Source organism: Oculina patagonica, chromosome 2, assembly GCF_052425735.1.
Source record: "Oculina patagonica isolate OP01 chromosome 2, crgOcupat, whole genome shotgun sequence".
In the NCBI taxonomy this organism is placed as follows: domain Eukaryota; kingdom Metazoa; phylum Cnidaria; class Anthozoa; order Scleractinia; family Oculinidae; genus Oculina; species Oculina patagonica.
This window is the reverse complement of record NC_135759.1, coordinates 17385144-17410455: the sequence shown is the minus strand read 5'-3', so window position 1 is coordinate 17410455 and position 25312 is coordinate 17385144. Positions and strand designations below refer to the sequence as shown.

At 38.8% G+C, this 25312-nt stretch overlaps 1 protein-coding gene across 4 annotated transcripts; it reads left to right on the top strand.

The window, feature by feature from the left end:
- Nucleotides 1–1423: 1423 nt before the first annotated feature.
- LOC144643255 (alpha-adducin-like) lies at nt 1424–16710 on the top strand. 4 transcript variants are annotated; one of them, XM_078502454.1, is made up of 10 exons: nt 1424–1768; nt 2137–2596; nt 4882–5121; nt 5985–6035; nt 7966–8058; nt 8643–8741; nt 9623–9784; nt 10538–10713; nt 11653–11779; nt 13025–16710. In XM_078502454.1, exons 2-10 carry the CDS (start codon nt 2138–2140, stop codon nt 13322–13324), a joined length of 1707 nt encoding a protein of 568 aa, XP_078358580.1. In that variant the 5' UTR covers nt 1424–1768; nt 2137; the 3' UTR covers nt 13325–16710. The 4 variants fall into 4 exon arrangements, with proteins under 4 accessions (XP_078358580.1, XP_078358583.1, XP_078358581.1 ...); XM_078502457.1 differs by lacking the exon at nt 1424–1768 and adding an exon at nt 1804–1880; XM_078502455.1 differs by lacking the exon at nt 1424–1768 and adding an exon at nt 1822–1958.
- Nucleotides 16711–25312: the final 8602 nt, after the last annotated feature.

Here is a 25312-nt window from a genome sequence, read left to right as displayed (position 1 = left end):
TCGTCTGTGACACACGGACTTTGTCGGCCCAACTGTACACGGATGGAAATAGTCAAAATGGACACAATTCTTGCTAGATGAAAAGCATCTTCAAAGTAGAGTCTGGAGCCGTTTTTAAATGCAGGAGCTTGCTGCAAAAACATTGCGTGACTGATGTAAAAAAGCTTCGACCTCAGCGACCTGTCGAAACAATCACCGGTTTCGGACTCCAGAACTCGCTTGAGTCGAACGCTTGAATAAAAACACAAAAATATATCTTTCACGTTTAACAGAAATCGGGGTATTAGATAAAATTTTAATTGCTCCTGCTGAGTAAATATCAAAAGTGCGGGATCTGAATCCTGGCCAAGAAAGCGGCCGAGTGAACTACTATGACAAAAATTTCAAATATGTAAACATCACATGGTGCCTCAATCTATAAATAGATGCCGTGTTCGTTTCAAAAGCCTAAAAAGGCAACTAATACAAACGTGAAAAAATAAAAAATAAACATGAAAAAAGTTTTAGATGAATTTTTATTCAAGATGGGGTCAAGAAACATTTTAAAAGGCAAAAAGATTTAGAAAATTTCAAAAACGTGAAATTTTGCATGCCGTGGTAGAATTTAATTACATGTATTAAATTACCCGCGCCAAGATTTCATTTTCATTTTGCAGAACATTTGTTTTACTTGCTGGCTTTACGGATCCCTTCACAAATACCATCATAGTTCGTAGAAATACTATACTATATTTTGTTTACTGAAGTCTTGGGAAGTGTTTTACATCAAGAACCAAAATAAGATTATTTTGCTGTGCAAACATTCAATCGTCTCTGATACGCGACTTTGCCAGCTCAACTGTGCACGGATGAAAATGGACATAATTCTTCCTATTCAATGAAAAGCATCTTCAAAGTATTCCGGCTCAAAAATGCTCTGGCTACCAGCCGTTTTTTAAAAGAGCAGTTATGCGTAAAGCTTGCTGCAAAAACATTGCGTGACTGACGTAACGGTTTGGAGCTGTCAAAACAATCACCGGTTTCGCAATCCAAACGCTTGAATAACACAAACATATATATATTTCACGCTAAACAGAAATCAGGTTTTTGGATAAAATTTAAAATAGAAGAGTGATTTAATAGCCGGGTTTAATAGCTCCTACCGAATAAATATCAAAAGTGCGTGATTTGAATCCTGGCCAAGGAAGCGGCCGAGCGGGTCTGGAACGATTTACCGACAAGACTACTACTACGACTACTACGACGAAAAAATTCCGGGCGATTTATGAACCGGGCTCGGCCCAGTCTCTGCCCGGTTAATAAATTGCAAAACTTACAGGTCCAAAAATGTGGAGGAAGACTAAAAACGAAATTGTTTTGCGCGTGCTCAGTTGGGATTAAAAATCAAAATGGCGGACGAACCTTGGAAGTCGTGCTGAGATTTATTTTTCTTCGAAAAAAACAATATGTCATTTATTTTTGCAGATTATTTTCTATCCAGAAAAGCGCATCAAGCAAGCTGTCAAGTGAGATGAATTTCGAAACATTCGGGATTATACTTTCAAACCGAGGTCACACGTCGGTGACCTCGAATACAAAATGCATGCAAGACACAGAAACACTGAACCCAATATTTATTCAGAACGTGGGTGCGTGTCGGCATATAAATGAAGCTAATTTGAATATTCCAAGGACCAGTGAATAGAAACAACAGATAAAGGCCCATAACAGGCGTGTTTACCAAGTCACATGCTTAAAGAAGTCATTGTTTTGGAAGTGAAGCCAACAGGTTAGTTGCAAATTATTCAATATTTTTATATCTAACATTTAAGTTTCGGTGCATGCTTCACAGTTGTTATTTTCACTTGCAATATCAACTCGCTGGATTTTAACTCAGCAGGGTATTTATCTTTTCAGACTGACTGTTTAAACAAAATAGGATTTGCGTGTCCTTTTTCGCGTTGATATTAACACCCGAGGTGATTTAGCGAACAAGGTGGAGTGCTTTTAATACTTGCGATCACTTTAGAACAAATTTAATTTTTCGCAGATCGCGCGATCTTGTAGTCACAATACAAAGAAACTACAGCTGTAGCTTCCGACAAATTTGCTTTTTTAAACATCCTAATAATTTGTGTAACTCGACTTATATTTCAGCATGTCAACTACTGTAACGCCAAGAACCACGAAAACCCAAGTGGAACCTTCGAAGCGGTGGAGCGCCCCGCCACGATCACGGACGGCCGGACGCGCGGTTCGATCTCCCGACGAAGTTGTCCGCGATGTTCGTGGCCTCAAGATGCGACAAAGAGTTTCCTTGGCCCTCGCTGATGATATTCTACGCGGAGAGTTGGAAGACATGGTTTCGACGCACAGTCAAAGACCGATCAATTCGGACTCCTTCCGCACGTATCAAGACTTCTTGATCCCTTCGGGATCGATGTACGGTGGTGCGTTCCCGATTCTATCCTCCTCCGTTATAGCAGACATCAGAGGGGCCGATACACTGCACTACTCTAAGTTTGAAAGACAACTGCGATGCAAGGTGGCTTCGGTGTACCGACTCATGCAGATGTTTGGCTGGGGAAAAGGAGTTTCTGATCGCGCTGCCTGCACGGTCAGTAGATATTTTAATCTAGTTAATGCTTCACCAATTGTCGTGTTTTGTAGCAAGCGATATATTACAGTACGTGTACATGTGGTCGCAAAATGTGGAAACAATTCCTTGAATTATATTTGTAACATTGTTTTCAGGCTAATGTTCACTGCCTTAAAATTAGGTTAAGGTTTTTAATTTCCTGTGCGAATTATGCATAATGGTTGCGTGTTAATGGTAGGTCGGGAATAATGTGGGATTATATTTCAGGAATTGTTTGCTCACGATACCTGTTGATCACTTTTGACGTGTTTTTAATATTTATCATTTGTTATTTTAAGAGTATTCTTCCCTCATTGGTTCATATAAGGATTGTGACAATATCAAAAGTGAAAAAAATTCTTTTGAATCTTCTGCGGTGTTGGCTTTCTGTCTGCACAGATGTAAAGCTGGTTAATTATCATATTTGGATAAAAAATATTTTGGGCCTGGCAAAATTGGACAAGGCTGTAGGCCAAGTTTAATTTGGCAGTCAGATTGAGGAATGATTTAAATTCAAAAAAATTATTTTAAAATTGGACAAGTCTGTGCAGGAAACTGTCCAAACTACCTGTTAATTTGGACACATATCTTTGAAAAATAATTAACAAATAATCATGCATATATGGAATAAAATTGATAAATGTTAAGAATTGTAACAGCTCATTCATAAAGGCCCCACCCCTTTATTAACCATTTCTAAAGCCTTCTAAACAAAAACTTTAAAAAATCAAATAAATATTTAAAAATGTGCAGGTTTTGCAATGCCCAGTGCATTTAAAATTTTTAGTTGTGTTTCTTAAATCCATTTTTCAGTATTAGCGAGAGCATGCTTCATATGATATGCATTTGAACTAAAGATAGTTTGGCCACGCTCCTTTTCAAAGTCTTTCTCTTTTAATTTCTAATTTTAATAAATAAATGAATTATTTTATACAACTGAGATAGGTAATTCTGACAAAGACAGGAAGATTTAAAGACAGTAAATTTGTTAGGTCAAGAAAGGTTCTTTCTTTATTCTTCTCATTAAAAATCAGACATGTTCACCCTTGCTTAATCTTAAGGTTTTAAAAGTAAAATGATGACTTTTTTTTAAGAAAATCCAAGAAATCAATGTTTAGAATGCTGTGATCATATTACGGCTTGTCTGATCACAGGAGCATAAACAATTTCTAGAATCTTCCACGGTCCATTAGGCAAGAAGTACTATTTCAACTGTTGATTGGTTCATTCTAAAACAATTTCTTACCACAGGTATTCAAAATCAATTCAGTTTTGTAGCTTTGTGAATATATAATGGTTGCTGTGCATTTTTTCACTCAGTTTAATAATTATTTGTGTATTTTGTTATGTATCTGCTTCCATTGTTTACTGTTTTGTTTGTCATAAATCATTTTAATATTATTTTTAATTATAAGTTAGATAGCGAGGAAAAGTTCTGCAGTTATCTGTAGTAAGTTGAGGTGTCCGGGGGAGGGGTGATGCAGTGGCTTTAGTACGGTGTTGGACTTCAGATCAACAGACCTGGCTTCAAGCCCCAGCCAGGGCCACTGTGTTGTTTTCTTGGGCAAGACATACACAGCAGTGCTTTTCTTCACCCCCAGGGGGGGTACTTTGGCTTGTAAAAGATGATGGGGATGATCGAAGGATTTTTTTGGGTTTGAAATTTTCGATTCCGGGATTTTTTTGGGTTGGAAAATTTGGCAAGTATTTTTTTGGGTGACTAGATTTAAATAGGGGATTTTTTTGGGTATTAAAAACAAACTAAAGTGCCTTGGCGCGGCCTTGGCGTATTTATGGTATCATGAATAAACAATACGAGCGTTCAATTTTTTATGTTTTTCTTTGTGTTATATTATTGCCCCTCCTGGCAATTTAGGGGTAATTTGACAAGGGATTTTTTTGGGTGTTATTTTTGGTCCAGGGATTTTTTTGGGTAATGTTGGAAGACTTAAGGATTTTTTTTTGGGTCCATTCGATCATCCGCGTCATTTACAAGCCGGAGTACCCCCCACCCCCCCCCCCCCCCACCCCTGGGTCTTCACCCAGGAGTGTAAGTTGGTACCAGGGATCAGTAACTGTTAGGGAATATAGAATCCTGACAAAATGTTTAAGCTAACCAGTGATAGACTGGCATCCCATCCAGGGTTAGAAGCAATAATCCTAGTCGCTTCATGCCTTCAGAAACTGTGATAAGCTCTGGCAGTGTGAGCCAGTGGGTGCTAGTGCTTCTTTTTAGTAATTTTGGTTTAATAATCTTCCTGCAGATTTGTGCTTCTGAGAATGACAATGAAGAGAGCAACTATTTTGTTGCACCCACTGGTTTGCTATTCAGTGAGGTGACGGCATCTTCAATTTTGAAAGTTGATCACAAGGGGAATGTCGTTGAAGCAGGAAACACAAACTTGGGAATCTCCCAGTCAGCATTTGAGCTCCATGCCACAATACACTCAACCAGGAAAGATGCAAAGTGTATCATGTTTCTGTCGGCTGACTCTGTCAAAGCTGTGAGTATAGCTAGTATTGTCTGTAATCAAAACCAGTCAAGCATTCATGCACAATTAATTCCTCCCACATACTGTATGAAGGAAAAATAGAAGATTATTAAATTTGATTTGCTTGGTTGTTTCAAACTTTGACTCATTGAATGAAGACTCTAAGTTTAATATTTAACTCAATGCAAAACTTGAGTGTTGTTTGGATTTTATGTCTGTCTTAATGCAACTTGACCTGTATCTGATAATTTGCTTGGTTCCCCTGTAAGCCTTTTGTTTGAAATTCTTTTCTCTTTTTGTTATCAGACATTAAATTTTTCTTCATGAGGGGTGTCAAATGGTAAATGCAAGACGTTGCAAGACCATGAGACTGATATCTTTTCTGCGAGCCCAAGACCTTTTTAGCTTTCCAAAAGAAATTGAGACACCGAGAAGACGTCAAAGAAAAATTTGAGACACCGAGACCCCTGAAATTTGGCTACAATTTTGTGAGACACATTTTTTGAAGGACCATTCACCACCCCTTTCATGAAATAGGCCATTTCCGAGTTACCCTTCGCCTATGTTTCAAAACGACTTTTATGTGCAAAACCATTTAAATGAAAATGAGTTTGATTCGCATTAAAATATAGACCTGAAGGTGAAACTCATTTTCATATGAATGGTAGACTCGTTTTGAAACAGAGGCAAAGGGTAACTCAGAAATGGCCTATTAAACTGTCATAAACTTTAAGACATTTTCTTACTTGTGTATTTTGTCAAGTGACATTAATATGGCATCACCTGCAGTCACATGTCAGCACTGTGAATGATCACAAGATTCTGACAAGTTATACTGCCAAATAAAATCAGTAACTTTTTCTTCTTGTAATTAGGTGTCTGCAATAAAAGCAGGACTTGTGCCGATCTCTCAAGAAGGAATAGCTGTAAGTATTCCTTTGTTTATTAATAAAACTTTAAAATAATAAGTAATAATTAAATATTTTTTTCTATGTGAAAAATTTAATTTACATTTTACCAACCACCTCAAGACATGTAAATAAATGTCATGACAAGCTTAGTCCTCAAAAAAAAAATTATGCAAATTAGATCTTAATCCCCTTAGTGGAGAATATTTCTCCATTAAGGGGATTAAGATCGGTAACATAAGACCGTAGTTCGCACATTGAACTGCTGCAATGTACAGTGAGGTGTCAGTCATAATAGCCGTGGCTTCCCTGTGGAGAAAGAAAAAGCAGATATTAGCCTGATTTGGGTTTTGATGTTCATGTCTTAAAACAGCTCAATAAAATTTCAATCGCGGATTGAAAAAAAAATAACACAAGATAAATATTGAACTAACCAACGAAGCAAGAAAGAAAAATTTAGCGTGAGGTTAATATTCTGCCCACAGATAACAAGAGCTCAGTAAAGAACTCAGCTCACTACCCCAGTAAGACAGAATAATTTAGCGCGAGGTTATATTCTGCCCACAGATAACAAGAGCTCAGTAAAGAACTCACTACTACCCCAGTAAGACAGAATAATTTAGCCCGAGGTTATATTCTGCCCACAGATAACAAGAGCTCAGTAAAGAACTCAGTAAAGACAGAATAATTTAGCGCGAGGTTAATATTCTGCCCACAGATAACAAGAGCTCAGTAAAGAACTCACTACTACCCCAGTAAGACAGAATAATTTAGCGCAAGGTTATATTCTGCCCACAGATAACAAGAGCTCAGTAAAGAACTCAGCTCACTACCCAAGTAAGGCAGAATAATTTAGCGCGAGGTTAATATTCTGCCCACAGATAACAAGAGCTCAGTAAGAACTCACCACCCAAGTAAGACAGAAAAAATTAGCGCGAGGTTAGTAGAGCGAAATAAGTCAGCGCGCGATTAGCCAGGTTTAAGCACCGCAAGCTGTTTATTATTACAGCACTTGACATAAGCGACCGTAGTGAAACTGAAAACCCAAGCTCAAGTTTATATTCCACAAATAAAAAAATACAACTTACCTTTGTGCTACGGTGTTTGTCTTGCTTCTATCTTGGATGAACGGCGGTGAGCCGCGCTGCTTGCGAATATTTCCCGCCAGAATAAATTAACCCGGCAACAGTAACCATTAGACAAAAATGCCGAATCTCTTTTCGTTTATTAGACGAAACCCTTGCACAATCTTGCATGGCTTTCCTGTTTCGCATTCACCCATACGAGTTTTGCAGTGTAGCGAGGAACATGTCACAAAAATGCAATAAAAACACTTTTAAAATTGGTAACAATGCTACTCAATTCATGTCGTGAAGACTACAACAATCGACTCCTTGAAAGCCCCAATCTTCATACATTCAACTTGATCTCGCTTTTACCGATATTATTTTCGTTGACTCGCTTTTACATTTGTAACTTACCACAGTCCACTTATACTTTCGGCTGTCCGTCGGATATCCAATGTCGTATAGCTGATACAAAAACACCAAAACACCAACTCAAACTTGACCGTGTTGCCCGGAAAACTTATGAAACATTTATCATCGATTTAAGGTCGCAAACGATGCCGATATCGACAATTTAGCAAATAATATTCCTAAAGAAGATTCACCGGCACGTTTCAAAACCGCGAAAGCAGAAACTGCGTGACACAAGAAACAGATCACGTACACATAACTAGGACCGGTTTCATTTCACATTTCCTGGCATATGGTGACAAGTTATGTACAAGATTAAAAGACCTCCTGGACAGAATTTTTTTTGAGGGCTAAGCTCGTCATGAAATCCAAGACGGCACTCTGTAGAGTACAGTTGTAACTTTGGGTACTTGCAGTGTCCTTATAGTGAAAAGAATATAATTTGGTGTTATTTTATTTTGTTATGATAGGTTGGAGAAGTTTCCTATCACACTTTTCCTGGGATGAAGTTGGATGAAGAAGCCAGGGATTCCTTAATCAATAGCTTTGGACCATCAAGCAGGGTACGTCATGATCAGGAATAATAAATTATGCAAAGTCGCACATCCTGTTTTCTAAACACGAGTGATCAATGTTTAATTTTTTTCTTACAGTTATATCAAATTGATTCTTACCAATCAACTTATACAACCACTTAATAATAGTAGATATTAATTAATATTTTGACCAGGGCAGGGGAGGGGCAGGGTAAGTAAAAAGGTAAACCCTTACCCTTTCACATTTACCATCTTTGACAGAAAAGGTTCCCTTTTGTATATCTTCGATTAAAGGAAAATGGTAGCCCTTTCACATACCTACAGAAGGGAAACAGCATCTCTTTTTTAAATTTTTCACTTGAATAAACCCTTGAAAGGTCCTTTTAAATACCTAAATGACAGTTTTCCCTACCCTTTTGTATACTTGAGCTCGTGAAACCCCTACCCTTTTATATACTTGCAGCCTGAAAAAGGTACATGTACCCCTTTTGTGCAGGGAGTACCTCCTCACAAGTAGTTCGATTCACTAGCTTATTCTCCAAACTACTGTTATAATGAAATCAGAGTTCAGAATTGGGCAATATTTTTTAATGGACCTGTCTTTCTTTCAGGTGTTAATTTTAAGGAACTTTGGTGCCATTTGTGTTGGAGAGACAATAGAAGAGACTACTTACCTCGCCTACCTACTTGTCACTGCTTGTGAACAACAGGTATGTGATGAACAACAACGAGTTTTTAATCTTTTATGTATTGGTTTTAATATTTAGAGCCCGGAAACTACCTTTTTGGTTCACTTTTGGAATCCATTAATTTATCTAGAATAGTCATTGATGAGAAAGAAATCTAGGTCCAGCAAACAATTTCAAATAGTAAAGAATAAAATATAAATGAGAACTTCATGGTGATATTCACCAGAATAAGTTTGATCAACTTAAGCATAGTTTAGTTGATCAAACTTTAATATTGTGGTGAATATCATCATGAAGTTTTTGTTTTTCAGATTAACTTTTATCCTTTACCATGAAAAAAGAAAATCGGTTACAATATTCACCTCCCTGTATACTAAGTTGAAGTTTGTTTTGGACTCCTTTAACATTTGACAAAAAATCCTTTAATTTACAATGTGGAATTGTACTTACCTTCTATTTTCAGTCAGAGTTCATAATAAAAGCTTTAAAAACAGTGCTGCTAATTTATTATGCCAATTCGCCTTTTGGGCATATTGTAGGAAAGACATTGAAAGGATTTAACCATGTTAGTAACAGCGCTGTAGAATACAACAGTATTTATTTAACCACTATTTACGAGGACATCTCTTAGCAGTTTGAATATTCCATGCAATAGAATGTGGTCACATGTCCTTTCCACTTCTGATAGTTTTTTGCTGTAAACCTTAAAATAAATTTTCCAGCTGTTATCATTAAAAGAGCTCTTAAAATATCTCGCCTTACACATTTGAGGATGGGCAGGCCTAATATATTAACGTACAATGATCTGCTCATTAGGAAAATTTGACTGTTAATACACTAAACTTGAGCAAAATTATTATAATGATGCTCCTCATACCTTGTTCTGATTGATTTGTCCATAGCTTTCTGCGATGAGTGCAGGGGTAGACGAGCTGATAAAGATTGATGATGAAGCCAAGGAACAGATGGACAATGCTCTGTATGGAGGCCTGGATGCTAATGAGAACCAACAGAAGATGGCTGAAGTGCACTTTGAGGCCTGGATGCGACTGCTGGATTCCAGGGTAACTACATGTAGTGTATCTACTACTGAAGGGATAAAATACCCAGGATTTTGGCAGATTAATGTATATAACTGTTCGAATTTTAAAATAAAGAATGCTCCTAAAGTTGACAATTCATTTTAACTTGACACGATATGGTTTTTAACCCTTCTCAGCTCTAAAATTTGGTAGAAATACAGACTGAAAAGGTTTCTTTGCTAATGCGAGTTGTTCTGTAATGAAAACTGAAAACATTTTGTCCACGTTTCTAATGAATAGTATTACAGAAGCACTCAGTGCAGAGCTGTGCTCTAGCCATAGGCGACTAACTTTTGCCTTTGGGTGACTTGTATACATTTGCTATCATGAAGGCTTTGAAGAGCAAGGCACCCTAAATTTCTCACGTAACGGCACTCGGGCACCCTACAATTATTCTAAGAACACAGCTTTGCAGTGACATGTGAAACTCTGGGAGAGCATGTTCAAAGCAGTTCTTTCAGATGTCCACTTACTTTTCTTTGACACTGCAGAATTTTTTTTTGCTTAATGAATAGAACTCTTCCCTGACTTTAAATCACTAACATTGTAAGAAACTTCTCAACGGTAGCCTGCTAATGGAGTGAAAAGTTTTAGACTATTTAGCGAAAAACTGTTTCTGGCACGCAAAATGGCCGATATTAAAATCAGCAATGGAGTTTTACTTTATAGTGAACTGTAAGTCGATAACATAGCATTACAAGTTAAGCGTTACGAATAATTTGTTCCTATTTCTAGGGCTGCAAGACCGGCTACACATACCGCAAGCCAGACATCTTTAAAGCAGAAGAGAAAGAACCTAAATCACGCGAAGCTACACCAGCCAAGACTTCCACTGCTCGCACAGAAATGACAATCTACCGCGACGCCAATATACGCCGCAGCGCGTCCCTCGGCCGAGGAAACACTTACAGGTCAGTACATACATATATACACTCCTCTTGGGGATTTTCAGGGATAATTTTACAACACTGGTTGGGGGGACTTTGCCAGACTGCTTATGGTGCAGTTTACAAGTAATGAAGGAATGAGTAATGATGCCCCCTATGTGAGTGTGAAATTGAGAAAGACCACTACACCGGGGACTACGTCCCCTACTCTTTACGAAGAGTGTGGGTTCTTTAACGTCCCACAGAATTTATTGCATGTGCAAGGATTGTGAGACGGGGCCTACAGTTTATCGTCCTTATCCGAGAAGACTAGAATATCTAACCATTTGCAGATGTCATTGCAAAGGCAGGATATCAGTGAACGTGAAGGAGAGTTTTGCGTCCCCTAACCTTATTGATTGCTCAGTTTCGTTAGGGACCGTTGAATCGGAGTACGAATACGAGATTGAGCGAAGTGTGACATTTTAAACCTAGTGCTTTTGCTTTTGATTATCAAGTTTCGCACCAATCTCGTACCGCAAGTCTCCTATTTAACTGGGAGGAATGAAGGCTTTGGAAACGTAACTGGATTGAAATTCGAAAGTCGTACCCCTATCTAAAGGTCCCTATCAGTAGAACGACAAATTTCCGTCCAATCTTTCAAAGCGAAAAAGAGTCCCATCCTGCAAGGTTGCCCGTTTCTCCCCGTTTCTATTTGGTTTAACTCACGGGCTTTTCCCACGCATTCCACGGGTGACGGGATTTTACTTTGGGCTGGCTGGTTTACTTTACTCATTCGCTGCTGCGGAGCTCTGTCGTACAATTGCACAAGGCTGTCTAACCAATCATAGCAAACAAGATGTTTTTCAGCCAATCAGGAGCATATCAAAACCCAATCGTGACTTGGCGTTCGCATGTTTTCCTGCGCTTGGCACGGGTCGCATGTTTTTGCTTCGTGTTCTGATTGGTTTGTTGCTTTTACAGGAGTCGTCTCAAGTGGCTCAACTCACCTGTCAAGGCCACCGAGTACAGGCGAGAGCGGGAACTGGACAATTCTGAGCCCGTAGTCATTAAGGACTGGAAGCCAGAAAAAGACGACAAAGACGATGAGGTAAATGACTTTGCCCATATTCGCGTATTTTGCCTTATTCGTTGTCTTCTACTTGAGTTTGCACAACAGTTTTTTACTACCCTTTGTAAAGATAAGAACTTTAAGTTAAACGTAAATGTAACGTTTCTTTACGTAACGGTAAGCCTTTTACATGGGAAGGAATTGTTGTCGCTTGCGACTAGTAGTGCAGATATAAATTTATGTGTATCATTCCTCTTACGACGGCGAGGAAAATATAAAATCTCGCCGTCGCTTTCGTCAAAGTGTGTGCCCCCCCCCCGGGGGGGACTCCTATATGAAACGGACGGGGATACTCGTCGGAAATTTTAAAAAGAACCCCTAAAAGAGACCAATCTGGGTGTGGCTCAACCTTTTGTCGACCCCTAAAAGATAACAAAAAACTAAGAATATAATTTATATTTGTATATTTCTTCGTGTGTAACCCTAAACGAGACCATTATGGCTAAAAATATTGGCGTTTTGCCCGAAACACCCTAAGCGGGACCAAAAATCCGAAATTTACACCCCTAACTGGAAGCGAGACGACGAGCATCCCTGTCACTTTTATATGCGAGTCCCCCCCCCCCCCCCCCCTGGGTGTGTGCCTGACTTCGACCGCGGCAAGAAGACCTTGATACTCTTGTCCAATTAGAAATCGTTTTCTGAATCACATGGTTTAACTTGGCAACCGATACTTTTGCAAGAGTAGCATGACCTTAGCCTAAGCGCTAAAGTATCGGTTGGTTGCTGTGAAACCTCGACAACTGGCGACTTTTATCCTCCGAGCAGAGTTCCCTTCGATCTTCCTAAAAAGTTCAAAAGAAACTCTGCTTGCAGAGTAGGAGACTTTATGGCACTACCGACAAAAGACACCATCGCTTGCTTTAGAAATCTCCGAGTGTGCAAATAAATAAATAAATTACCTTTATTTAGACAGGGTGATGATTAAAGCTTTAAGCTTGTGGGGCCGTGTATTCCCGATCGAATTGGAATTTGGAAGTGTTGGTTTTTGTGGAGGGAAACTGGAGAACCCCGAGAAAAACCCTCGACCCAAGCACGAGAACCAACAACAAACTCAACCCACATATGACGCGGAGTCCGGGAATCGAACCCGGGCCACATTGGTAGGAGGCGAGCGGTCTCACCACTGCGCCATCCCTACTCCCCTGCGTTAGGCTTTACGATACAAAACAATAACCTGCCATTAAAGCATTTTCGTTTTCTTTTTGTCGCTTTTGGGAACAGGAAGTTTTCATCACCACTAAAGTCATTTCAGTTAACCAGTCTGCCCCAGACCAGCCGCCTGAGGAGGTCACAGAGGAAGTGGTGACGTTTGAGCGCGCACAGGAAAGGCACTTTGCGCCACAGGAAATCCAATTGCTCATAGATGACTCCCAGGATAGCCTGGACGCCAGTGGAGGGCCCATTGTGGTGGAGCTAAGACGAGAGCCTGTGGGCCTTGTGCGGAGGAAGTCTGGGAACAAGGTTAAGAAGCGACGAAGTTTTAGGGATAAGTTTGCTAAGAGGTTGAGCAGCGGACAGTAGAATAATTTAGTTGTAATCCCATTAATCTGATCCCTTTTCATGCTGAAGAACTGTTTTGATTCTTGTAGTACGCTATATATACCTGTACCTCCTGACACATGGAGTAGTAATTTTGTTCTCCGAGCCTTTGTTCCTGCCGGATACGGAATGAAATGAAATGAAATGACATTTTAAAGGAGCAGAAGCCAAAGTAGAGGGTCGTTTGTCTGTGCGTGCTTAGTTTTAACCAATCAGAGTTTACGACTCGTGAACCAATCAGGCGCTCTGGGTTATTTACATTGAAAGAAAGCTTGAAGGGGCTAGTTCACGGCATTTTAGGTAATGTTTTTTTGGTTAATTATGCTCTCTAACCTCAAATTGGTAGAGCAACTATCTCTTATTGGCAAAATCACGGCCACGTAACGAACAAGGATGATTTGTGAAAGTTAAAAACTGATGAGATTTTTAGACAAACTGAGATAAACTTGAAAAACGCACGTTTTTCAAATTTACTCAAACTCAGTCCGTTTAGTCTTCACCAATTTTGTTCATCCGTGTCCCTTCTTGGCTTTTCAATGTTTCTTTTTTGTTCTTCAACAGCTTTAAGCCTGTATATTGTTATTTCAGTTGTTTCAGATTGCCTAAAATTGCATGACTTAGCCCCTTCAATGTGGAACAATTTTTTTTAACAAAAGACTACTTTCTTTAGGCGTAAAAGTGTTAAGATTTTCACGCGTTTGCTCACGATCCCTCTCTTTTTCTGTTTGTTTCAAGGGAAAGGGGGAAAATGTAAGGTTTGTACGTTAAAACATATCTTTTCTACCGTGATGGTAAAGTCACGCCTTTTTACACGCAGGCACAAACACGCACGCATTCACGCAAGAGCCCACGGGAGGTTCACTCGTTACACGCATACTTTATTGTCAATTTGTGATGTGCACGCACGCCTGAAGAGCGTTTATTGCTCGCTCGTCAACTACGTTCCGTACACTTCCTATTTGTAAACACCGGGGCACATAATCGCAAGTGTAACGACCGCAAAAACACACATAATTAAAGTGCTTTTTAAATTAAATTCGTAATATATAAGCGTGTTATAAGCGTGCTTTTTCTCCGAGGAGGGCTTTTTCCCTTTTATAAAGTATTGTTATCACGGAGCAACTTGCCTTTGCATGTTTTAAGTATTAGGGGCGGTTTTGAACTTCGGTAGAACAAAAATTTTCCGAATTTAAGGGTAAACGTTGCTGAATTATAAGAAAAGTCGTGGTACTTATTTAATCGAGCTGTTTTCTAAAATGAAGGCGAATTCGTACTGATATCTTTTGGCTTATTTACTTGGTTTAAACTCATAGCACGGAAATGGGTATCTGCAGGGGTAATATTTTAGGAGTATCAATTTTTTCGCGTATTTTGTTTTAATTTTTATGGCTCATTACCAAGGCATGAAGTCGAGATTCGCACAAGTCGCACTTATTAACCGGATACTGATATGTATCCCCCATTTGCTGTTAGCTCCGCACTTCTCTTTAAATTTTTAAGGAATTTTATCATGTCAGAAAAAGGTTTTGACTTAAAAAACTAATTTCTTGCAAGAAGATTTTTAGAAAATGCGTGAAAAACTGTTAGGACGAATCTGAGTGTTGGCTATGGAAGTTCAGTGGTTGAATATGTAGCTACTCTAGCAGTATCGCTACATGTTCTTTGCATATTATCTTATTGTTATTTTTGATACTCCGTCTGGAGTTCCTATTGATCACTGGTGTAGTTATCAGTATCTCCTTTTTGGGTAGTTTTCGTGTGACTTTCGTAAATGACTAATAGTAATGTAACAGACAAATTAAATCAGAATTCGACACAATTCGCTGTTTTCACCGTTCCCATAATACATCTTGTTTACCCCCCAAAATTTGCATAAGCATTGTTTTCAATTTCTCTTGGGATTTACAATGACGTACAATCGTCCCAAGAGAAATTGAAAACAATGCTTATGCAAAAATTTTGGGGTAAACAAGATGTATTATGGGATCGTGAAAAAAGCGAATAGAGTGGTTTTCTTATGAATAGAGCGGTTTTCACGTTATTGTCAAATTAAAGTAATCCGTGCTTGGTTTTGCATTACTACGCATTACTACGCTACTACTACTACGCTTTGATTGGTTTTAAAAAAACTCGCGCCACTTTCTCAGCCAATCCGAAGTAAAACCAAAACCAATCGTGACCCGCTCACACACGTTTTCCCGCGCTTCGTGTCGGCTACATGAACTTGCTTCGAGTTTGGATAACTGGATTGTTTTCGTCCTTTGTGATTGGCCAGATTGATTACTTTGATTTTGGTTTTTACGACACTCAATTGAAAACTGCTCTATCTCTGGTCATAAAACCAAAAGCAATTAAAAGTAATTGGCCGCATCTGACCAATCAGAGCAATCCTACAGAACCCAAGAAACCAATCGAAATTCGAAGCAAAAATCATGCAACCGACACCAAGTGCGGGAAAACGCGCGAAAGCCTAGTCACAATTAGATTTGGTTTTGAACCTGATTGGCGCTCGCATGATTAATTTCAGCACGGTGCACGAGTGTTTTGGACCAATCAGATAGCTCGTGAATCATAACATTACTTGCGAAAGTCATTCAATACCTGCTCAGAAAGAATTTTATTTGGGCCAAGTTTTATTTGATTACGCAGGTCATGTTTTATTTTAGTAATGTAATTACTTACATACACATTGGCCTTTGAAGTAATAACTTGTCATGAGCGATTTAAAACGACTATAATAGTTATTGTATTTTATTTGTGCGTCGTCCAAGGCCACTTTTAAATTAATTTAATTAATTTGTGCTGCGTAATGTTATTTAAGTTAATGTAATCATGGTGGTCGTTTATATTAGCTAGAAGCGTTCTCATTTTAAAGCCTAGTTCAAACGTCCTTCTCGTGTATTGGTTTTTGTGCTGTGACCCGCCAAAAAACATGCAATCGGCGCGAAGCGCGCGAAAACGCGCGTGAGGCAAGCTACGATTGATTTCTTCTCTTTCTGATTGGTTGAAAAACAGCATGTTGGATCTGATTGGTTTGAGCACATTGCACTATTCTTTTTAACCAATCGGAATTACTGAAAGTTGAGCTCACGCGAAACCAAACCAAATGGGTCATTGATTTCGACAAGCGCTTACGTTTTTTCTTTTGCATTAGTCGAGTCGGACGTTCAAACTGGGCTTACTTAAGGTTTTCCACACCAGGCTAGCAAGGCCATCTCGTTCTCTAATTTTGGGTAGTTTTGTATACGTGAATGGCCGTATTAGAGATGTCAGTCATTTTGAGTGTAGTAGAGGCCAGAAGTAATTTCATTCAGTGAGACACTGAAATGTAAAACATTAAGGTAACAATAAACGCTGTCTCAAAACTATGTCTCGGTCTGGATTTTTCTTGTCTTTTGAGGCAAAAGCAAAAACCGCTTCGTAAGCTGGCATGTTATCTTATCGTCATGGCAACACCCGCGAGCTTTCACCATTAAAAAAAAAAAAAAAAAAAAAAAAAAAAAAAAAAAAAAAAAACGTATTCTCATGCATAAAATCTACTAACTATGATAAAATGGATCCATCTCGGAATAGAGGCTGATGTGGGGCGGCCTCAAACAGTTGCCGGTTTTTTCAGGGCATCAACAATCGTTTTACCATTGCAAGCTAATACAAATTTGTGCGATAACATATAGGTAGCGTTCCTTTTTTTTTGAACAAATCCATTTTCGGATCTCGTTAATTAAGATTGTTTGAATTTTCATGTTAGCTGGAACGAAAATCTAAAAAAAGATCGAGCCACAAAGATAAGGGGCCGAGCTGACTGACCGTGCGATATAGTCCGGACCGAGTTCGCTCAAATGGAAAAAAATTTGAAACCAGCCTCAGTTACGATTCTGAACGATCCACCATCGAAAGTGGATTGTTCGGATTGCAATCTAATCTGGTTTGTTCATAAATTGCAATCAATCCGGCTTTAGATTGGTTAAGAGGAACGCTACCGTACTTCGACACAACGCAATAAGAGGACAACTGACTCAAATATTCTTGTCCCTTTCATTTGTGCGTGGTTCTTATTTTTGCGCCTTGTTTAAGTTTCGCGAAAATAAACCTCAAAAATTAATCCATGGAAGGGAAATGAAAAGGTTTGCTCCGCACTTACTGCCATAAAATAAATGTGGAGCGAGTCGATTTGTCGATGAACCAATTAATTCTTATTAACGATGAAATTAATAGATCTATCTGTATTTTGAAAACTAGTTGCCTTAGCCATCGTCGAAACATAACAGTCATTTGACATCTTAACGAAACAAAAACAGTTAATTGATTTAATTAACTTTAATTAACAACCCATTAGCTTTGTTCAGTCTATTAGGAAACTATCTTGCCGAACGTCCATATATAGAAAACAGGACATTTGATTGGCTTATAATCTTAACCAATGAGATGAGCTTCTTTAGAATACTTGTCGCAAGGTGATCAAAAACACCGAAAATATACATTTGCATATTGCATAATACCTTTAATTTTAGCTAGTGATTAGACCTTAAGTTATTTTATTCCCTTTATGTTTTGTTTACTTCAACAAGATGTGAAACCAAACATTATTTTTCATAAAATGCCGTGTTTAATTTCGATTCAGCAGATTAGTTTTTTGCTCGCATTCCGAAAAATACATGAATAAATATGCTAATCGCACAAAAGAACAGTTTCTAACAAGACCTTGTTTGGCCTGAAATCACCATAGCCACCCCATCAGTCAGTAAGCGTTAACCAATCAAATCACTCCCCCATTATTTCAGAAGCACATCAAAAGGTCACCGACGTCAATAAATATTTGCATGTGAATTCAGCATTTTCACTTATCCCAGCCCGGCCTACCCTGCCTAGAGGAACTAGTTCGCCTTTTTCTCTTTTTGCTGCCATCTTTTTGAGCGAGGAAGGCAAACTGTGACCTTTCTCGTGAAAAATTCTTCAATTTTCGCATATAAAATTCAAAGTATCTTTTCCAATCGTTACTTGACTATTGCGGTATGGATGGTTCAGCCTTACAAGGTCTCAGTTTCATATCGATGGCTTCAAATAACAACCTTCTGCCCAGAGCGATCTTTGGTCCCGTTCAGTGTAGCTCTATGTGGGGAAGTTCAGTGGTTAACGAAGGGGAATGTGGCCCTCAACAAATACTACACTCAACAGAGCATCAACTGAATCAAGGTGAAAGCGCAGATATTAGGTAAAAGAAATACTTTTTTTTTTCTGAAACGATGATGATAAAACAGACTTTGCGCGTCGTTTCGAAATAGTCGCAAAAATTCTTTTTCAATTCGGCAATCCACCACTATTCAGCCTCTATAAAAATTTTTATTCAGCCACAATAAAATTTTCAAACGTCTTTTTCTTGAGATTTTACCTTTTTCTTTTCTATTCTTATCAGAAAAATGATAAAGCTAGAATTTTTTTTGAGTCGTCGATTTTTGAGCTTTCAGAGTTGCTGATGGATATATGTACGGGCAAAACTAAAAAGAAACGAACTCGGGTACATTATTTTTTTTCGTGGCTAGTAACTCAATAACACAGTTTCTCTACTGATTAATGCTTTAAAAACAAGAAACAGCGTTGATTTGATTGGTTTACAGTAAATTTTGCGCAAAAAAATTGCTGGAAAAATTGTTTGATGGTTATGGAAGAGTCGAAGGCGAATTTTGTTTATTTTTAATACATCAGCGGAATTCACTGCGGTATCTAATATAACGTTCGAGAATTATTTTGTCAGTAAATCTGCAGAAAATTATATATTTTTCCTTGGGACTTATTCAATACCATCGACGTTCATTTCGCCCCGTAATTCTGTTTTCTCTTTGTAGATGGTTTCTGTTTTTTTCGTTACAGTTGAAAACCCAAATCAAAGGAACGGGTTTTGCAAAAACCAGATTAAATTTACGAGCTGGAGAATTTCTCTTTACCTGTCGCGCCCTTAATAAGTTGTTCCTAAAACAATTGGCTAGATTTAGCTTACTTCTTGTTAATTTAACCTTAGCGAAATCAGGATCCTCCAAAAACGTTAACAACGCCGCCGCCAAAAGGAGCGCTATTTCTTTTACCGTGGCCGCATTTCGCCGAAAAAATCTCTTGCGCGTGTAGTCACTTTAAGCATGAGAGCAGCTTGTACACTTTTTTTGACGAGAGGCTTTCATTTTGCACAATAAAAATCAAAGTATTGCTTGCGTTTCCCTCGATTTTTGACCGTCACGTATAGTATGGAGGGTTGTTTAACCTTACAAGATCTCAGTTACATCTCGATGGCTTCAAAAATAACTTTTTTTGTTACTCTTTTGAGAGAACTTTGAAAGCACAAATGTTTTGAAGGAAAGTCAAATGGCTCTGATATGCTCTTGAAAAAATATAAAGCTAGCTATTCGCGCGACTTTTCCCGAAAAAAGGAATGATCGCGACAGTGCCAGCGTTGTTTTCGGACTGTAATTAAACCTCAACTATAATATATTCAGTATACAAACGTACTCGGAAGTTAAATAATTTTAAGAGTAGCACGATAACACTTTGCAGACGATACAACATCGCTGTTCGAAGTATTATAAGGTTAACCTTGCGATTCTCTCTATTTCCATCCAAGCAACCGAGTTTACCAAAACAAAAGAAGCCTGGCAAACCTGAAAAAACTAGTTTATCTTAGGCTAGTCCCCAGGCGCGTTCGCTTCCTCTCGAGGGCGAGCGCGAGGTACACTTATGGTGGATTTCCACTGACGCGTTATTTTTTACGTGCGTGAAAAAATTTAGAGATAATGTATGAACGGCTGGCGTAAACGTTCACGCAAGTCGTTCATACATTTCTCTAAATTTCCCGCACGTAAAAATACGCGTCAGTGGAAATCCACCATTAAGGTCCTGGTAACGGGTTACGTGTCACTGACGTCAGGAAATTTCGCACCAAATGATCGAGTGAGCCGGAAACCAACGTCTGGTTGCTGAGTTTATTTTTTTTTCTATCTCTTCCCCAGGCCACTCTCACAAGAGCAACCACCGTCCTCAGACGACCCGGCAGATGCCTGGTTCAATGCAGCGGGGATCCTCTTGTCCCTTAAACACGCGGCTGCCGAGAGGAGCGCTAGGATGGGGAACCCAGTAGAAGCCTCGCAATGGAACCCTTCTACGAGTGAACCTTGTATTGTTCAACCACAGGTATTAAAGCGAATGTATAACCCTTGAAATACACGATTACTCTGGAAATGTTAGTCGGGGTATCAAGCACCACTTGTGGGCGAATTCCCGTCTTTGAGACAAAGCCTGAGAGGAGAATTTGAACGGTCCGGGAGCTGATGTAACTGCGGTTTTCAATATAACGTTTGTTCATCATACCTTATAGCTTAACAGCTTGATGAGAGTATTTGAAAAAAAAAAAATAAAAAATAAAAAGACTACAAAAAAACGTCACTTCCAGATTGACCAAAATGACCAGATTAAAAATAACTGTAATCAACAGAACATAAAGATAATAAGTTTGCCAAAGAAGGATTCAACCTCGTTCCTAGGGGACACGAGGTTGCTAAGGAAGGGTTCAGAAAGTTTTCTAAATATCATATTCTGAAAACAAGACTTCTTACAGATAAGTGTTTCGTTCATGTTTTTTCCATTGAAGAGTCTTTCAAGACTTTTAAATCTTAGACACATTTGACAAGTCACCTGACCATAACAGAAAAGACCCTAAATCTCAAACGGCATGTAGAATATGAATAATAATGCACTACAAGGTTTACCTTATACAATTTTTGTCGTTTACTTTCCTTCCTTTCTTCAGACCACAAATGCCGATGCTGCAGCTTTCCTGTCCAATGCGATACCTAACCCAGGCGACCCAGAATGTGCTCAGGATTTTTATTCAGGGGCCATCTTTCAAGAGGAGACAGTCCAATCTCAAAACGACAGCCCCGATGAGCTAGGGGCCAAAGCAAACAAGTGTCGATTATGCGACAAGGTGTACGCCCGCCCGTCCACCTTGCGCACGCACATGCGGACCCACTCAGGAGAGAAGCCATACCAGTGTCACATCTGTATGAAGTCATTCTCTCAGGATGCCAATCTAACTGCTCATCTGCGAATCCATTCGGGCGAAAAGCCATTCAAATGCTTGGTTTGCGATCGCAGGTACGATAAAGTAGGTCTGCAGTTCGTACATGTGTCTGTTGTTCTCTAGTTCTATAAGAAGTCGCGTGTCATGAAAACCTTTAAAGGATATCATAGCTTGCTCTCAATATGAAACCGTCAATTTAACTTAATCCACAGAAATAAAAAAAATATGGTGGCTGTACATTTTTTACCACAATACCTCGAGAACCTAACGTAAACCATAGAGAACAAAGAAAGCCATGTTTTGCAAAATTCAAGTTTGTCCGTACTAACGACATTGTTCTTGCTGGGTTTGAAGGTTAAGAACCTTATGTGCGTTTTTTAAGGGATTTTAGAGTTTGTACGCTAAAAATTATGGACAAAAGATGAGTCGACATCTTTCTTCGGTAAGGTGGATTATCTCCTTTTATTATGGCTCCATGTTGAGCTCTTTAATTAAAAGCTGAGCGTTATTTATGGGAAGTGGGGGACGAAGCCGCTTTGTGAAAAATGTCACAGCGGTCTGTGTTCAAGGAGTTACTTTATGAAATAGCCTTCTGTAAGCTTAATTTGCCTTATTTGACATGATAGAAAATACAAATTATTGCGTTGTTTCGATAGGTTTGCCCAGTCCTCCTCGGTTACCACGCACATGCGCACTCACACTGGTGAGCGGCCTTACCGATGCAAGATGTGTTCCCGAGGTTTTGCTGACAGCTCTACACTGACCAAGCACCTGCGGACTCACACGGGGGAAAAACCATACAAGTGCAAGATATGTCAGCTGAAGTTCTCGCAGTCGGGGAATTTGAATCGGCACATGCGCGTGCATGAACACGGTAGCGTGTGAAAATGTATGCTCATTATTACGAGCGGAGCTAATATGCTCTTGCGCCAGTTTTGAATTGAGTCCACAATTAAATTTTCTTCTTTTTATTATATAAAATTGAAAGAAATAAGTTGTTTTGACTACCACGTCAGTGTATGCTTTAGTAATTTCTTAAATTTCTAACCGTAGATGTGATACTTTTAATGCAAGCCTGATGCGTTTGTTTATACATTGGGTGCGTACTCCATTTTTAATTTGATCAAATTTGCTATTTAGTTAATTGTCTTAATTGCTTCCGTCGTTCAAGCATAGCACACTCTTTTTCTGAACTTATTCTCTTCCTCGTTTTGGCAGCCTTGAATCAAATTTAATCCTTGGGTAAAAAGTGCAATAGTGTGTGTGTTTTTAGAATTTTAAAACGTCTTTAATATTTTGTCTCCCTCTAAAAGATTAATCATTATTTTCAATTAAGATACCTCAAGATTCAATTAATAGTTTGAGTTTGCACTGATCGCAAGTTACCATGTAAATAATTTTTCAGTCATTTATAAATTAAAAAAAAAATTAAAATTGACAGATGATATTTCATAAAACTTATTAAATTAGTTCAATTTTCAAAAGTTAAATTAATATAATTGTCATTGAAAAGCCCTCCCGAGGGATTGTCAATAAAATTTTATTGTATTGTAAGCTGTGACGGCATTAAGTGCATCTGTTTTCATAAAACGAAGCAGTGAGGTCCTGGTTTTTACATGTCTAATAGTTTTGTGAGAGGTAGCTTTAAAGTTGTCCTGTTTTTATCCTTTTGTTTCTTCGCCTTTAATTAGCAATATTTAAAGCAAAAGGCAATCAGATCTGGCTAGGGGAAGTTACAAATGCGATGTTTTATTAAATGCCCGGGATATTATCTTACTGGTCTTTCGATTAGTTATAGCCTCAAACGCAGACGTTCTTAGGGCTCGTCACGCGTTTGATTTTACAGAAAGGATAAATGAACGAAAGTGTGACTATATCTTTTTTCAGATAACGAGAAATGTTAATCCTAATAAAAAAATGGCCAAACGAATTACTTGTTTTTAATATATGCCTATAACCAAAGCACGTGACCACAAACCTGATAAGTTTCTGAAGAAACTTTTTCTCTGCGTCGGCGGACAGGTACAACAAAGGCCCTGTCCACACTAACCCGGGTAAACTTGAAAAAAAAAAAAAAACAACGTTTTGATTTCTCAGGATAGGCCAACTGTCCACACTGAAAGGGCATTTTCTCTCACCGAAAACGGTACCTTTCAAAAACGCTCTCCAAAGTGGGTAAATTAAAAAAACGGCGGCTAGGTGGTGTAGTGTGGACTGCGAAATCGGGACTTTTTGAAAACGCTGACATCAAATAGTCATGTGATCTCTGTCGTGCGTTGTATAACTCTACGTGCGGCTAAGCGTATCATTTTCAAATTTACTCGGGTTAATGTGGACAGAGCCTAAGTTGACGAAAAATCCACCTAAATCATGTCGCAACTGGATTTGGATTTTGTACCTTATTTCACTGGACGAAGGGAAGACACTACCAAAACTTTTCTGGGTTGGTCAGCGCAAATTGTAAAAGTTTACTTAACAAATTGTACACCTCAATATACAAATGCAAAACGACCGACGCGAGGGCTCAAAATCTACGATCGGGACTCACCATGGCTCCTGGACTCACACAATATTTTTTTAGTAAAACCAGATAATGTAGCAACATACCGTATTTATTCGATTAAACGCCGCATTTTAGAGCAGAAATATTAATAAACGCCGCCCTCGAATAAACGCCGCATCACGATGCGGCGTTTATTCGTATTATAGACTCAAAAAGCAAATGCAGTGAAATATCAAGTTTGAGCAAGCCTAAAATAATTATTTTCCTTGATGGTAATAACGTTTTAAGGTATTGAAAATGGCTTTCAAGACAAGTACTACAACATGTTCTTGTTTTCAAAGTTCAAATGTTCAGTTACCATGCTGTTGATTGCAAGAAATAAATCGAATTTTAAATAAACGCCGCCCTCGTATAAACACCGCCCTCGAATAAACGCCGCACTGGAATCGCGAAAAATTTAATAAACGCCGCGGCGTTTATTCGAATAAATACAGTAATAGGTAAAACAACAACAGCAAAACAGTTGCCGTATTTCATAAGCTAATTTCTTGGAGACGATGTCAGATTTTACATAGTTCTGTTGTAAGTACCTGCAAAAATTGTTGTGAGGGCGCCGATTCCGGCTTCCCCTATTCTTCTACCCCTCCCTTTTCTGGCTATACCTATTAGTCACCATGGTTTATTTTGTAATTGTCGAGCAGGAATCATAAAGAAACAGAAATTCTTCAACTTATAGACCGTTCCTAAAGATTGAGTTTAAGACTAAAATCTCTTGGAGACTAACATATCTACATCAGCTCTATTTGCCTTAGTGGACTATTGCCATCTCTCTCGGCGTTGATGTTGAATCTATCTTACAATCTCTACTGCTTGTCGAAAAAAAAAGACAAACGGTTGCTGGAAGTCATTAGCGCGGGGGAACGAGAATCTTTGTTTAATCCAGTCAAACCTAGAGCAAGAACTCGGAAACCTGTCACGCGCGCCAACATGGCGCTATGAGAATACGCCAGTCATGTTGCTTAGCAACTTCCGATACGAATAACCGCGGGCTAAGTTCAGTCTCGGAGACGGATGTCGCCACCGACTAGGCCTCAGTGGATTTTTTTGTCGGGGGCCTCAGACCACAGTTTATTTTCGCGCGAGTACACTTAGGAAAACTTTGCCTTTCACAAATGTTTCTCTTCCTAGCTGAGTCCAAATCTAGCAGAAAACTAAGAGTTAAAAAACATTTTCCCGTTAAAAATTCAGGCATCCATGTCTATCAGAGTTTTGTCTTGGGCCGCTTTGTACGACCAAACTTGCTCCAGTGCAAGCATAATGTAAATGGTATTCGAACTGCCTGTAAGGCAAAGACCGTGAGACAATGTATTTTATTGTCTGTTTCTTTGTTCTTGTGAAGGAA

What these genes read in the sequence shown, in the direction of transcription:
- LOC144643255 (XM_078502454.1), top strand. Translation starts at nt 2,138, where the DNA reads ATGTCAACTACTGTAACGCCAAGAACCACGAAAACCCAAGTGGAACCT. An exon ending in CTGATCGCGCTGCCTGCACG is followed by an intron (nt 2,597 to 4,881) that starts GTCAGTAGATAT and finishes ATCTTCCTGCAG; the next exon opens with ATTTGTGCTTCTGAGAATGA. An exon ending in TGCGACTGCTGGATTCCAGG is followed by an intron (nt 9,785 to 10,537) that starts GTAACTACATGT and finishes TCCTATTTCTAG; the next exon opens with GGCTGCAAGACCGGCTACAC.